Below are 14,204 nucleotides of genomic sequence, written 5' to 3' on the forward strand. Positions count from 1 at the left end.
CAGCTGCAGGACCAGCCAAATGCCACCGGAAACTGCGTTTTAAAAAGCTCCATGCAAACGAGGAGAGTCCCAGCCCCAGGTCCGTCAACACCAACCCTCCACTGCAAAGGCTGAGAACAAGTCAGCCCAGGCAGAATGTCTTCTCCCACGAGCAAAAGCAAGGAGCTGCCCGACTATCTCCTGTTGGAGTGTCCCCTGCCACACCAGTGCCCTTCCTGTGAGACAAAGCGAGGAGGAAAGGGACACAGAGATGGGCAGTAACCCCAGATGAAGCCACCTGGCTCATGTGTCACTGAAGTGCCAGCTTTGAGGGCGAGGCTCATTCCTGCCTCAAGCCCACTGGTGCCCACCAGCTGGTTCCGTGAGGGAAGCAAGCCAAAGAGGATAAAGAAAAGCTTGCCCATTCCTCAGGCCGAAGAGATTTTTAGCCACCTACGTAACTCTGATGGGAGAAGGGGCACTTAAGATGCTCCTGTGCTACATCCCAACACAGAACCCCAGGTAGACTCTCCACATAGAGTCCGGACCTCTCCGAGGAGAGGGGACAGGTGATGGGCAGCTCCTCCCAAAAAGTACAACACATCCGTGTGCTGAGGCCTGGTTTGTTTATAGCCTCGTCCTACTCTTGGTTCCCCTCCTGCCACCCAAAATGAAAGCACGAAGGATGACACAGATGGGGCTGGGTGAGTACAACTTGTATTTCTCCTCCCCCTCCTCATCATTTGTTCTTTCCTCTCTCCCAGTGGAAGAGATGGACTGGAGGGAGACACCCCCTCCCAGCCACAGTCATAATGAACCTCTATCAATAAAGTAACCCCCTCCCAAGCCTAAATATTAGGCTGAGCCCACAGAAAAAGAAGCCCGAGGGGCTTCCCTCCAAAAAAATACCCCTCCTATTTACAATATTGCTTTTTGCTCACCACTACAGAGCGAGCGATGTGTGCCCAGCCCTTCCTGGTGCATCCATGGTGCCAGCTGGTCCCCGTCTCCGTGGTCAACCACCACCAGGGGGAGGCAAGCCGTGGGCAGGACAAGATCTGCTGGTAGGAGCACCCACATACAGCAGAGAACAACTGCCCCCCCTTACCCCAGAGCCTGCACCTCTATGCACCTCCTACCCTTTCCTTTTCATTGTGGGGCAGCTGGAGAGCAGTTGTGCTGGGAGAAGGAGAAGGACTGGGAACCTCAGTGTCCTCCAGATGAGATATTCACCCAGCCACAGGCCAGACCTGTGTTCCACCCTCCCAGCTCCTACAGACACGATGTGGAATAGGCTGGACGCTCAGGGGAGCACCTGTGGATTTTGGATCTACTCCTGACCTCTGCTACTGGGGCCAGTGCTGCGTGTGGTGGGGGGACAGAGCTTCTCCCTGCTGCAAGGCATAGCCAGCTTCTTGTGCTCTGTCTGGGGAGAACTGTCCAGGAGCCTACCACTGAATTACTTCCCTCTAGGAACTGCCTTCACACACACAGACCTTACTTCCAGCCTGGAATAAAGAGTGTGCTCCTACAGCTTTGCCTTCACTTGAAGCAAAACCATGTGGGATGTGGGATGATGTCGGCAAGAGCTCTATCTGAGAGTCACTGCTGCCACCTAGGCGAGGCTTTAAAGACAGACACCACCCGAGATGGTGCAGAAGATGCACTGAGTATTATCTATAGCAAGTACATAAAGTAAGACCAGTTTTCAGAGAGCTCAGTCTGGCCCCAACCAATTCTCTACACACTGAGACCTCCTTCCCATCTGAGTGGGAGGCAAAGGGCAGCCACGCGGGGCAGGACTCTTCCCCACTTGGCTGCCCTCCTGTGCAAGAGCCAGACGTGTGCTGGCCATCCTAGCAGCAGTATTGCTTTCCCAAGGGAGTCCTACTCCATTTCTGTGTGCTTCAAAGATGGGATCAGCAAGAGACTTTGCACTGTGGTAGCAGAGGAAGGGAGGAGGGGTCAGCAGGACCCGAGGGGTGAAACTGGCTTTCTTCTCCTCCTCAGTGGCAAAGCTCTCATGTCCTCTTCAAACCAGCCCAGCTGGTGACAAGGGGTCTCAGAGCCCCATAGATGCCCACCTCCTCCATCCTCCTCCCCCCCCACGGGCAGAGTGTTTGGGGGCCAGGGAGCAGGCACAGCTCTTCTCCTGCCTCAGCAAACACTGGTCTAAGAAGAATGGTGAGCAGGATGGGCAGGTGAGGAGAACCACCTCCAAGGGGGCTGGAGAAGGAGTAACTCCCATGGCACTGCCCCTCTGCTCTGCCAGATCTCTTGCTGTAACCTACAGATGTGCCTGTGGTTTTCAAATATCCTGCAAATCTTCCTCCTTCTTTGTGCTCCTCTCCCAAGACCACTTCTCCCCAACCCCTCCAAAAATAAAGCACCCCCCTACACTAACGTGTGGCAAAGAATAGACCACCTGGCTTTGCATGGGAGATGCCATTCCCACTCCCCTAATTCCAACAACATCCCCCTCCTTGAGCCACCAGGCCTTCCAGCCTAATTCAGATGCTCCTACATCTACTCCAGCCTTTAGTGACACTATCTCTTCTAGGAAAATCCTTGATCCCTCTCACTCCTTCTACCTCCAACACCTCTCTCCTGCCCTGTTGGTGCCACAGCCCCTCTCCTGCCCACCAGCCAGACTCCACCCTCTGCAGCAAGGCAGGAGGGAGAGCAGGGAAGGGGGGGGACCTTCCTCTCACAACGCAGCAACAGATTTTGGAAGAATCTGGTTCTGGCAGGTAGTTTTGGGGAAGAGGAAAAGGAAGAGGTGATGGGGGGGGAAACCTTTTTTTCTTTTTTTTTTTTTCTTTTCCTTTTCTATAAACAATAAATAAAAACAGATGACCCAGAAGGCTGGAGCATAGCTGAGAGCCACCTCTCGTGCCAGTACGCACGTCTCTGGCTTGTGCCTTGGCTTTCTGCTGGCAGTGGGAAAGGGGGCAGAAGGGCAAGGGGGAGGGCAGGGGGCATCGGTGGCTCAGTAGTTCTGCGTTTGGTACCCCTGGGTCTCGGTGTCGAAAGCATCTGCTGGAGGGGGCTGCTGGTACGTCCCCACGGCGTCTGTGGCATCCTCCTCGTTGGTGTAGGGAGCGTAAGGCATGCCCGAGTCCTGGCTGGGGTCCATGTAGTCCTGGGAGAAGAGGGCCGAATCGGCGCCCAGCCGGAACCGCTGGTACGCCAGGAACGCCTGGCCCACCTTGAAGGGAGGAGGTGGAGGGAGGAGGTGGGGAGCAGAGAGGGGAGAGAGAGAGAGAGAAGGGGAACGTACCGAGAGAGAGAAACAAAGAGCAGTGGGGTTAGTAGTGGTTAGGGATTAGTGTGTGAGCCCCGCCCGGCAGGGCCCCCGCGCAACGCCCCCCCAGAGCGTGGAGGTTCAGGCTGCCCTACGGAGAGCAGGAGCCCCCCAGAAAAGAGGAGAGCTGGGCAGGAGGGCTGCGAGCCCAGCTACCTCTAACGGGGCTCCCCGTTATCTCTGGGGTGTGCTGGGCACCTCCTGCCCGGCGGTGGGGTTCCACCCATATGGCACAGGTCGCAGAGGTTCGGTTGGCACGTGGTTATCCCACCCGGCCCCTCCTGCCCCCGGGAAGTTCTTCTGCCTCAGCAGGAGCCCAGGCACAGGGTTTGGCATTGCACACCCCCAGCAGGCATGACTCGTTGTCCCCAGAGCAGCCCCACAGAGGTGAGCAGTCTAGCACCTGGTGGGGGAGAGGTTTTGGGGCAAGGAGGGCTGGGAGAAAATGGAGGAGATAAAGTGGTGGGGGCAGAGGGCATCTCCTGGCTGAAGTATTAAGTCTGAGCAGTCATCAAAAGAAAGGCACAGTGGTGTTATGCAGCATTAGTTAGGGTACAGGTGAGGGAGAGAAGGGAGCAGAGGAGGAGGAGAAGAAACTGCCAGTTCCAGCTCCCCAGAGGGAGATCCCCCCACCCCTGCTCAGTAACCTCCTCCAGCTGCATCCTTCCACCCCTTCCCCTAAATTCTCCCATCAAGGAGGGACACTAAGGCAGCAAGGATGGGGAGTTAGGGAACAGGGTGTTGTATTCTTCCTGAAAAGTAATGTCTCTGAGTCTCCGGAAAGCCAGAAACGTGAGGGAGCCCTGTGAGGAGAGAGAGGGGTGTGGGAAGGAGAATCAGTCAGGGAGAGCAAACCAGAGCATTTGACTGAAATAAAAACCCCAAGGAACCAGGGACAGAGGTTGCCTATTTAGCCAGTCACAAGCCTCCTATCAGGGAGGACCACTGCAGGTGGTGGCACCTCAAAAAGGGTTCAGAGGGACTGCTGCTCCTCGTCACACTTCATGCTGGAGCTTGCAAGGGGTTTTTGGCAGCACTCAAGCTCAGGACACAGGTGGTGGTGGCAGACACACACATTGCTGTCCCTCCCACTTGGTGTCACCTCAGCAAAGGTGCTGACTGCACAGCCCTTTGCAGCCCCACTCCCTCTCTGACAGCCTCGTGGTCCTATAGCACCCTTCCTAACTGGCCCCTGCCCAGTGTTAAGGGAAAGAACACAGCCACAAGGACTTGCACATGGAGACGGGCCTCAAATGGCTTCAGCTTGGCACTAGCCTGTCACTTCAGACTAAAATCACTCATGCTTGGTGCATGCAGAGACAGAAGGAAATAGTCAGTGATATTTATATTGCACACCACAGTTTTACTGGGAAACTAGCAATAAAGAACTGCTGGGGAAAGAGAAGTCTTAAGAGACAGCACCATCACCTTCCTAAGAGGCAACCCAGTGAGGCAGTGCTGCAGTCATGGGTGCAGACAGAGCCCAGAGGGACACGGATTGATCGTAGCCTCGTGGCTGCTTATGACATTTCACATGATGGGAGTAAAGCAGGGAGGGAGATGGGTGCAAGCCCCAGCCTGGAGCTCCTTTCTCTGCTTCATCTGAGGTGTAAATGCTGTCAAAGTCCTCTGACATCCAGAGAAAATTATGCCTGGGGAGCTGGCTCAGGCAAAGTCACATTAGAGGTTTCTCAAGGACACTCCTCACTGGGATATGGGACCCTCCTTCCCATTGTGCTTATTTAATGCTCTAGCACCTTCTTTCTAAGTCCTTGTTTCCCAAGTTTACCTCCTAACCACCTCCCATCCTGCTTTTCCTTTTCAGGAGCCACGTGAACTGAGATCTCAGAGGAATCACTCTTTTCCAGTCCCCTTCCATTCCTCACAAGTTAATACAGTGCAGAGGACACTTATCCAACATCATGGCTGCTGTACTCACCCAAGTGAAGATAGAAAAGAAGGAGAATGTGATGGCTGCTCGGGCTGCATCCCCTCCCTCATTCAATGGGTTGTCCTCTTCTTTTGAAGCTTGCCACTGGTTGGTCAGGAAGCAGAAGCCAACGAACCAGAGGAATGCCCAAAAGGCTGGGATGGACCACCACCAGCATGCCAAAGGGGAAGAGGAGAGACATCCAGAAGGCTTGTGTGAATGGAACATAAACCACATCACGTTTCTCTGGAAACTTCAACCCTGCAAGACCCACTAGAGTGTTGCAGACTGAGCCAAACTCTGACAGTGCAGCCTGTCTAAGCCCAGGCAAGCTGGCAGGCTTGCTGACAGCTGAATTGTCAAGGTGACGATAGGTGTCTGCACAAAGTACCTCAGGAGAGTTCATTTGCTTGTGTTTGGATTGATCACAGGATTTGTGTTTGGCCTTGGGAGGGAGCCTGAAGGGCTTCCAGTACAGGAGTGATCACCTGGACTCTCTGAAACAGCCACTGCCTCACAACCCTGTCCTGCAAGGACGAGCAAAGAGCAACTCCTTGCAAGGCAGCTGCAGAAGAGTGGGAAGCAACCTCCCTGCAGCTGCACAGAGCTTTTGCTAAGGACAGCTGGGGCAGAGGGACTCACACCGAGGAAAGGTGCTGAAGGATCATTAACATGCTGCACCCCCAGCAAAGGGGTGATGGTTTGGGGGAGACCCAAATCCAGGCTGGCAGCTGGTGGTGAGGAGTGGGACTCGCCCTCTTTGCCAGGTGCAGCCAGACACCCACCAGTGAGGGAAGTGGGCATTCCAAAGTGGCAGCAAAACAGGGCTCAGTCCTTCCCCTTCTCCTGTGAGCTGTGCACAGGACTGCTAAGCAAGGGGCTAACCATGAAGAAATCTGCAAGCCAGAAGCCCTAAACAAGTTCATGTGCTGCACCCAATCCTGCCCTCGCTCCACCCGTGGCCCCTTTGATAAACCTTGACGTGGTGAAGTTTGCCTGGATGGCTGGAGTAAGCCAGGGGAGCGACTCAGGATCAGTGTGAGAGCAAAGAGCCTCCTGGTGATGCTGCTGGCTGGTGTTACATCTGCACGTACACACGCAGCATCCCTGTGTCTGCCACTTCAACACACCACTGGGAATGGAGACCTGGCTTAAGTTAGGATAAGCCTTAGGGCTGGATGAGACCCTGCACAGCGATTCACAGGAGGAACACCAGCTGACCTAGGAGGACTGGTTTAGTCAGCCTGCACGAAACCTTCAACATTTTCTTTTTAATGTGAAAACATACAGGGTTTAATCACCCAAAGCTGGAAAAGAAGCCAGCTCCACTGTAATGGTTTGAAACCTGCTGCCCCTGGTGGGTGGAGATCTGAAACCAAATACCAGCTACAATCCTGAATGAAAGGGGCGTATACCTGTTCTATTCCCACTCCCCTCTTCCCGTCCTAGGGACTTGCCTGCCAAGGTCTATAAAAGGGGCAAGAAAGGCACATCTCTTCCTCTTGCCCTCTTGCTCTTGCTCTTGCTCTCTCTCTTGCTCCCTTGCCTTTCACCCCAGACACACACGCTGCGGCTGCTGCGGCTTGTGGCTTCCCTGTGCTACGCGTGGCCGTGGCCATTTTGGAGACCTGGGCCTGATCTACAGACTGATTCCCTGCCTCCATCCACATCCAAGGATTGTGCATCCAGCTTCAATCCATCTCAATCCAGCGAGATCCAGCACTGGGGAGCCTCAGCACAACATTTGGGTTTTGTATATTTGGAAGTTTAATCTTCCTTGCCTTGTTGTTCCTATAACCCCCCCTTGCCCTGTTAAACCCCTACCCTTTTTTCCTTTCTGTATCCTGTTTAAACCCCTACCCTTCTTCCTTTCTGTTTCCCTGTTAAATAATATATTTCATTTTGCTAATTTTCAATTCGGTGCAAGGTTTTCATTACCCCTGCCTTCCTTATTTACCTCTCTACCTGGGAAACTGAGGGATAAGGGAGGTGGGACACAATTCTGCCTTCTAACTGGGACATCCACCTCCAGAGCCACCAACGCTCAGCCTCAGCGAGCACCGGCACGCCGGGGAGGCCGAGACCCGCGGCTCCCAAAAAAGGGCTCCCTGGGCTATGCCTGTGGAGAGGCAGCCCCCGCCAGGCTCACCCGAGACGCCGATGTCCGAGAGCACCGCCTTCTTGCGGTCCTTCACGCTGCTGATCTGCGGGAAGTAGGCGTCCAGGGCCAGGTAGAGAAGGCAGCTGAGGAAGGCCAGGACGCCCACGGTGATGCCGTAGTTGCAGGCGTTGTGGTTGCGGTTGAAGATGCAGTATTCCTTCGACTCATCCAGGCGGTTCACGTACCCTTCATTGACTATGGAGCCAAACACCACGATGGAGAACACCTGGTGGGGACACGTCGGGCAGGAGACACGTCAGGGAGAGCCCCATCTCTCTGGATCAGCCCCAAAGAGAGGAGCTCTGCAGGGGACGGATGTTTTGCAGGCACCTCTCTGCTCTGCTGAGTTCCCATCCCGCTGCCTCATCTGTGTAGCCATGGCAAATTTACTGGGGAGAGGGTCTACTTTTATTTCTGAGGATTATATTAAAATAGGACACTTTTAGATTGAGCTTTTTCATCCATCTGATTTTGATCCATCTAGTCTAAAGGGATGAAAAGCAGTCACAGTCTGCAGTAACAGTGGCTCCCCACAAACACACAGGAAGGCAACACGCAGCGTGAACTGGGATATGTTTTTGGTGTGGGTGCCTGCATACAAGGGCTCCAAAGAGTGGAAATCCTCTTAGTCTGCACCAGTTCTCCCACCCACTCCTTTCCCTTCTAGGAATTCATTGTTTCTACCATGCATTCATTCACTGATTTTATCTCTCTGGCTACTACGCCCTTTTTCCCCATCCACCCTCTCACGACCCACAGCCCTGTGTGCTCTGCAGCTCAGTTCTGCCAGACGCCTGCCCTCCCCATTTCCCCATTTCCAGCAGTTTGCCATCAGCTCAGCCCACGACAGCACCTCTCCTTCTGCCCACACACCCTTATGCCAGTGCCCTTCAACACTCCCCATGGATTTCATGGGCCACACATTCCCCCTTCCAGATCTACCTGGCAGGGCCACCACCATGAGTCCTCCCTCTGTGTCACTGCCACTGCATGTTGCTTTAAATCAGGTGGAATTAAGGCTGAGTCCAGGTAGAAATGCCCTAATCCCCAGTTGCCAGTCTAATCTTTGCTCATGGGCTTAGCCTTCGTCGCCTGCCCCAGGGCTGTCCCTCTTTGACACAGCAGGTTCTCCAAAGCACAGAGCTATTTACAGCAGCCCCAGTCCTGCATCTCAAAGCACCAGAAGAAGACATGGCAGACAACCCAGAAAGCAGAGAAGCAGCTTTGTGAGCGCAGAGAATATAAACTGTTGATTAATGCCAACCCAATCCACCATCACTGGTGGGGTTGGATGCCTGAGATCCACAGCACACCCTTTTGTTGGACCTGTGGCATCAAGAACCAGAAGAAAAACCTTACCCATGGTCTGCAGTAGCCCTTGGGTAGATGCTCAATGCTGACCACGTTTCAGCTGCCAAACTCTACCCGGTCTCCACTGGCATGGATGCTATTTTTTCACTGCAAGGCTCATAACTGGGTCACATTTGGGTTGCTGAGACTGGGCGTATTTTTTACACACCAGAGTGAACTAAAAAAGCTGGGAGCCAGTCCTCCTGAGCGTGGGGACTGTATGGGTTCTCTGAAAGTTCACAAGAGCTTTTTTAGCTTAGAAGTAAAACAACTAATCTGTCTTCCTCCTCCTCATCTTTGAAAATTGAGATCGATCAGGCTTTGCAGAAATTGCCTGTGAAAATGAAATAAAAATCTCTTCTGCCTGAAGCAAAGGTCTGGCCTTCAAAATTTCAGTCTGAATGGTTTGGAAAGCAGGAAAATTGCACACAGTTCCAGCCAGACTCTTTCAGTGGGAAGTCTCACACACCTTCAGAACAGGCTGGGCTGACAGGTCTGCCCAGGACCACTGGCAGCAACACCATGTTCCTCCAACCAAAGGGGAGCTGACAGACTCCTGAAGTGCTGTCCCAGTGTGAGGCTGTGACCAGCATCCATGCTGCCAACAGAAGTACCAACCTCCACATATCTGGATTACAAAATGGGTGCCTCATTTGCCACAGCATTAGAAAGTGTATCTTCTTTTTGCAAGATCAGAAACAGCCTCAAAAGCATCATACTCTGGTGTTCAGTTTTGGTTTAAGCCTCAAAACTGATAAAAGGTCAATTCCCTGAGTCCAGCCAACCCTTGCAAGGAGCTGTATTGAGAGTCTCTGCTTACTCAGGATGAATGAACTTCTGTAATGGCCTCTCCCCAGAGACATCTCTGTTTACTCTGCTCATATCCTGATACACATCTTCTCCCCCTGCTCTTATCCTTGGGTTTGCTGCTGGCCTAGAAGAGCTCTCATCTGTGAGTGAAAGAAACAGAATGATTCCTTTCTGCATTTTTTCTTGCATACCTTTTTAGGCCAACACATCATGAAGACACAGTCCAGAGTCATAAGACCAGAGGGACTTCTCCTCCTCCCTAATTTTCAAGCAGAGGTAGCATTCCTCATTGCTTTTCTCCATCTTTGGTCAGCCAAGATGCCACAACTTCTCTCCTATGAAGAGAAGCCTGTTTCACAGGCTGGAGGTGCCCAAGGTGTGATTTACTGGCAAGCATCTGATTTAAGATGATCTTAGGAGCTTTCCAAGGAGCTTCCACTAAGGGTATTCTCACTCGTGAGCAGAACAAGTCACTGCAGATGCTCATCTTCTGTGTCCTGAAACAGCCACCCCAAAGTGCTCTTTGTCCTCAGGAAAGCTTTCTACAGACCAAAGCCCAGCAGCTTCAGGAATCCATCCCTCTCTCTGTGTTTTCCTCACTGCTGGGCTCAGCTCTGGTCCATGTTCTGCTCCCCAGCTCTGCAGAGAGGGCCAGGTCAGTGGCAGTGGAGAGAGCCTGCTCTCTTTGCCATCCTAACTAGAAAAAAACCTGTAATTATGAGAGCCCAGATCTTGCAACCCTCAGGAAAAAAACTGCTGCACACAACCCATGGCAGCTATTTCACATTGGTGAGGGGGCAGGTGGGTAGAAGCTCACTGATGTCACAAGTCATCTTAGAAAGTGCAAGTATTTCTTATTTCCTTGACTTCACATTCTGTGCCCATACAAGGATGATCCAGGCAGTGAATGTCAGCCTGGATTATAAACAAAGCACCAAGTCTGCTGGGGTGAAGCACTTACATTCCTGTTCCTATCACATCTGAAGAAGTGCCACCTCCCTGCAGCACTGCCACAAGCCTCTTGCCTCTCTGCATAACCACTGCTTGCTCCTGCTATCCCCATTTGGCACAGGGGATCCTGGCTGCACAAGGCTGCTAATAAAATGGTCCAAAATACGTGTCCAGCTGCAAAAAGAAGGCAAGGAGAAGGTGGTGGAGGTCCCAGGGAAGTGGTTTGCCTGAGGGCTGACAGCAAAGCCCTGCATCCTGAGGCTTCCAAACTCAGCCCATCCTTCCACTCCCCCTCTTCCCTATGCTTGGTGACAAAAACCAGCCAACCATCCCCAGCTTTGGGTACCTGAGAGGCCCCATTTCTTCAGTGAGGCTGCTTCAGTCAGTTAACAGGACCTTGAAGTAATGAGATTTTTTAGGTTGAGAGGGTTTCCTTAAGCCTCCCAGAGCAACACTAATTGGGCAAGTGCAGTCTGTCTGGAGCTGTGCATTTAATAAGCAGTAATACATTCAGTTACACTCAAAAAAAAGGGCAGAAAACAGCCTGTGGATAAGACCTGACCAACCCAGTGTTGCTACAGGAGCCCAGCTTTTGTCAGCTTCCTTAAACACCACATCCACACAGCTCCTTGCAATGATTTTACTAGACTTCTTTTTTTTTTCCATCAAAGAGCTCTGAGACACCAAAGTGAAGAAGCCCAGAGCCAGGCACTTTGCAAAGCCAACAGAGACAGAGCAACTTGCCAACGACACAGCAGAGTGAAGATAACACTCTGCACTGCAGGGAGGAGATGGGGTAAGGCTGAGAGTTTCCCTGTCCCAGTTTCTCCAGGGGATCACACTGCCCATCACAGGCATGTGAGGGCTCAATACACCAAGTACAGAACAGTCCAAAGGCTCTATCCCACCATAAAAGACCTTTTTTTATTTATTTTTCCCCCCCCTCACTGAACTGGGTGACCTGATTTTTGCCAGAGGTAAAGGCAAGAGATGAGCCAAAAGAGGAGAGGCTCTCCAGTCCCTCCCCACCTCTTCCTCGTTGCAGGCTCAGCCCCAAAGAGAGCCAGGAGAAACCTCCTGAGCATCATGTGAGGCTTTCCACCGTGCTGCCTGTCAGCCACTCCTGAGCATCATGTGATGGATGTGTGCACAGCAGAGCCAGCCTCTGCCTGGGCACTAGGATTTTCCTGCTCCTCCTCCCAGGAGTTTGTCATGCTGCCTCCTGACTTCAGCCCCGAGATCCCCACCGTGGATGTAGCAGGGTTGAGACTGAAGAGGGCTTCTTTCTGTTGAGCAGCTTGGACTCATTGTGGTGCCCTCCAGTCAGGCTCTGTCACATTGTGTGCTGCCTCTCCCTCTCCCAAACCCCCTTTCTATCCCATTACAGAGAGGAAATAGTTTGATGACATAATATTCCTTGTGGGATTTCAAATCAAATCCACCTCAGGCAGAATGAAGCAATAACCTCTTCTGTGTCTGATCAGGCAATGACCAGGAATAGATTTTTTTTTAAAAAAGAAAGCAACAACTGGGGGAAAGTGCAAATAATAAACTAGCAGAGATGATCTGGCTTTCATTTTCATCCAGCCACTTGCCAATGGAATCTCTGGAAAGCTTTGGAGAGCCCTGCACAGACATGGGTTATTATTATTATCATTACCAAATCGACTTGTATTTAGTTCATTTTGAAGAAAACATATGCAGCTTTTCATACGCCTGGGCCTGGCAGCTTGGGAACAGGCGGCCTCTATTTATTCCCTCCAGCAGGCCCCACGCAGGCAGTGACAGCTCCTGCCCACGGTCTCGACGACAGTTCTGAGCCCTGAGTGGGTGCTGGAGGGGGCCAGTCTCCTTGTACCCATTCATACCTGCCCCCAATATGGGGAAAGAGCACAGCATGCCAGCACCTCCCTCCCAGCTCCCCCTCCTTGGGCACCAGCCACGTGGCAGCAGCTCCCTAGCCAGGGCTGAGCTGGAGCAGGTGATGAAGGGGAGAAAGGCTCCACAACCCTAATTCCTGCCACGGGATCTGGGAAGGGCTTTCCTGGCCAGCTGACTTTTTTTTCACACATGGCTTGGCAGCCAACAGGCTGGCCATTAACCCTTCTGCCTCCTACCACCAGACCCATGCCCGGGTCCATCTCTCCCCAGGTGATGCTCGGGCACTCCAGCATCCAGGAATCCTCCAGTGCCAGCCAGGCCAGGGCTGAGCAGCCGTGTGTGCCACCCTGGGGAGAGAGGAAGAGCTCTGCCATGGGAAGATGCTCACTGAGGTAACAGGGAGTTGTGTCCCAGGAAGCAACTTCAGCAAACTCTGTCCAGTCCCACAGGTCTCATGGTCTTCTCGTGGTCAAATATCTTCTGTCCCACAGCTACTGGTGACAGCTCCCTGTGACCACACCTCCATGGTGGTATCCACATCCTTCTGTGCTTTCCAGATAGACCCTACACCACCAGGTCACTGCTCAGCAAAGCAACTGCCCCAAATTTGCATCTTTTTCCATGAGAAGTTCAGTTTTCTAACCACGCATACCTCCCTCCTTGGCTTGGCTGTGCCAACCTAGGTGGAGGACCACATCCACTGCCACCTGCCCCTGCTCCTCTCACAGCCTCACTAGTCCTCTCTGCTGCCTTGGCTTACCACAAATCCTTGCCTTAGCCATGTCTCATCTCCATACAGTTTCTCTGCTCCTCACCTGTGTGCCTCCCATGTTTTAGACTAGCAGATTACATATGACTATCTTTTTTTCTCTGATTTATGATTGCCTTTTGTCCCTATGTGCCATTTCTCAAATTTTTATCTGCAAATGCTGTTAATGAGAGATGCTCCAAGGTATTTCCTGGATACACCACACTGGAAACAACACAACTCATTGTATCCAACCCCAAATCACCCCATGGTTCTTCTTATCTATTACTCATTTTCAGATGTGGCCTCTCACCCAATCCCAGCGACAGCAATTCCCAAAAAAACCCCTTTTAAAGTCAACCCAAGGAAGGGGATCTCCTGAAGAACCAGACCTAGGGCTTGGCTCAAAGCACATGCTTTGAACTGCTGCATTTCTTTCATCTTGCACCAGTGCATCCCACAAGCACACCGCCAGCGAGCATGATGGCTAGGGAAAAAAAATCATGTGAAGGAGCAGAGGCAGAGAGCACGAGCTGTGGTCCACGGGGAACATCTGAGCTTCATTTAGCCAGAACAGAAAGGTGGAGGTTGCAGCTGGTTTCAAGACTATGGCCCCTGGGTTCTAAGGCTTGGTTTAACTGCCACAAATCCCTGTGGCAGGTTCTAAGGGGCTGCTCTACCCGCGTGGCTGCGCTCGGAAACACTGTCGCTCGAGCCACCTAGCTGGGCCTGCTTCCAAAAAAAACGAGTTCCTTTTGCCTTGTTAGGCTTTTCTGTGGAGAGGCACTTCAGTTTCTCCAGCGAGCAGGTTTCCAGGCAGTCAGAAGCGCCCGGAACAACCTGTTTCAATTAGCATTTTACTTATTTATGGAGCCGGTGCTACATGCAATGCCTGCGGGGGGCAGAGGTGGCATCACACAGGGATGGGCCCACACTCACCTGCTTTTATTTCAAGAATGATCCCAGAGCCACGGCTCCAGCTCAGCGTGGGTCAGAAAGCTCCAGCCCTAGCACCACCAGCTCCAGCTGCTGGGTCACCCAAACGGGCTGAGAGCAGGTTTCTGTGGCAGGGTGGTGAAATGGTCCCCCA

The 14,204-nt window shown here is 52.5% G+C and overlaps 1 protein-coding gene across 1 annotated transcript; it reads right to left on the reverse strand.

Moving 5' to 3' along the window:
- Positions 1–2,812: 2,812 nt before the first annotated feature.
- Positions 2,813–7,600, reverse strand: SYNGR1 (synaptogyrin 1; the record flags this gene model as incomplete). The annotated part of the gene is made up of 3 exons (XM_008939351.1): positions 2,813–3,187; positions 5,223–5,368; positions 7,363–7,600. Coding segments are annotated over 3 exons (603 nt in total), but the record flags the coding sequence as incomplete, so codon positions are not given.
- Between the last annotated feature and the right edge of the window lie 6,604 nt (positions 7,601–14,204).

This window comes from Merops nubicus, unplaced genomic scaffold (genome assembly GCF_000691845.1).
Source record: "Merops nubicus isolate BGI_N331 unplaced genomic scaffold, ASM69184v1 scaffold34324, whole genome shotgun sequence".
Taxonomy (NCBI): domain Eukaryota; kingdom Metazoa; phylum Chordata; class Aves; order Coraciiformes; family Meropidae; genus Merops; species Merops nubicus.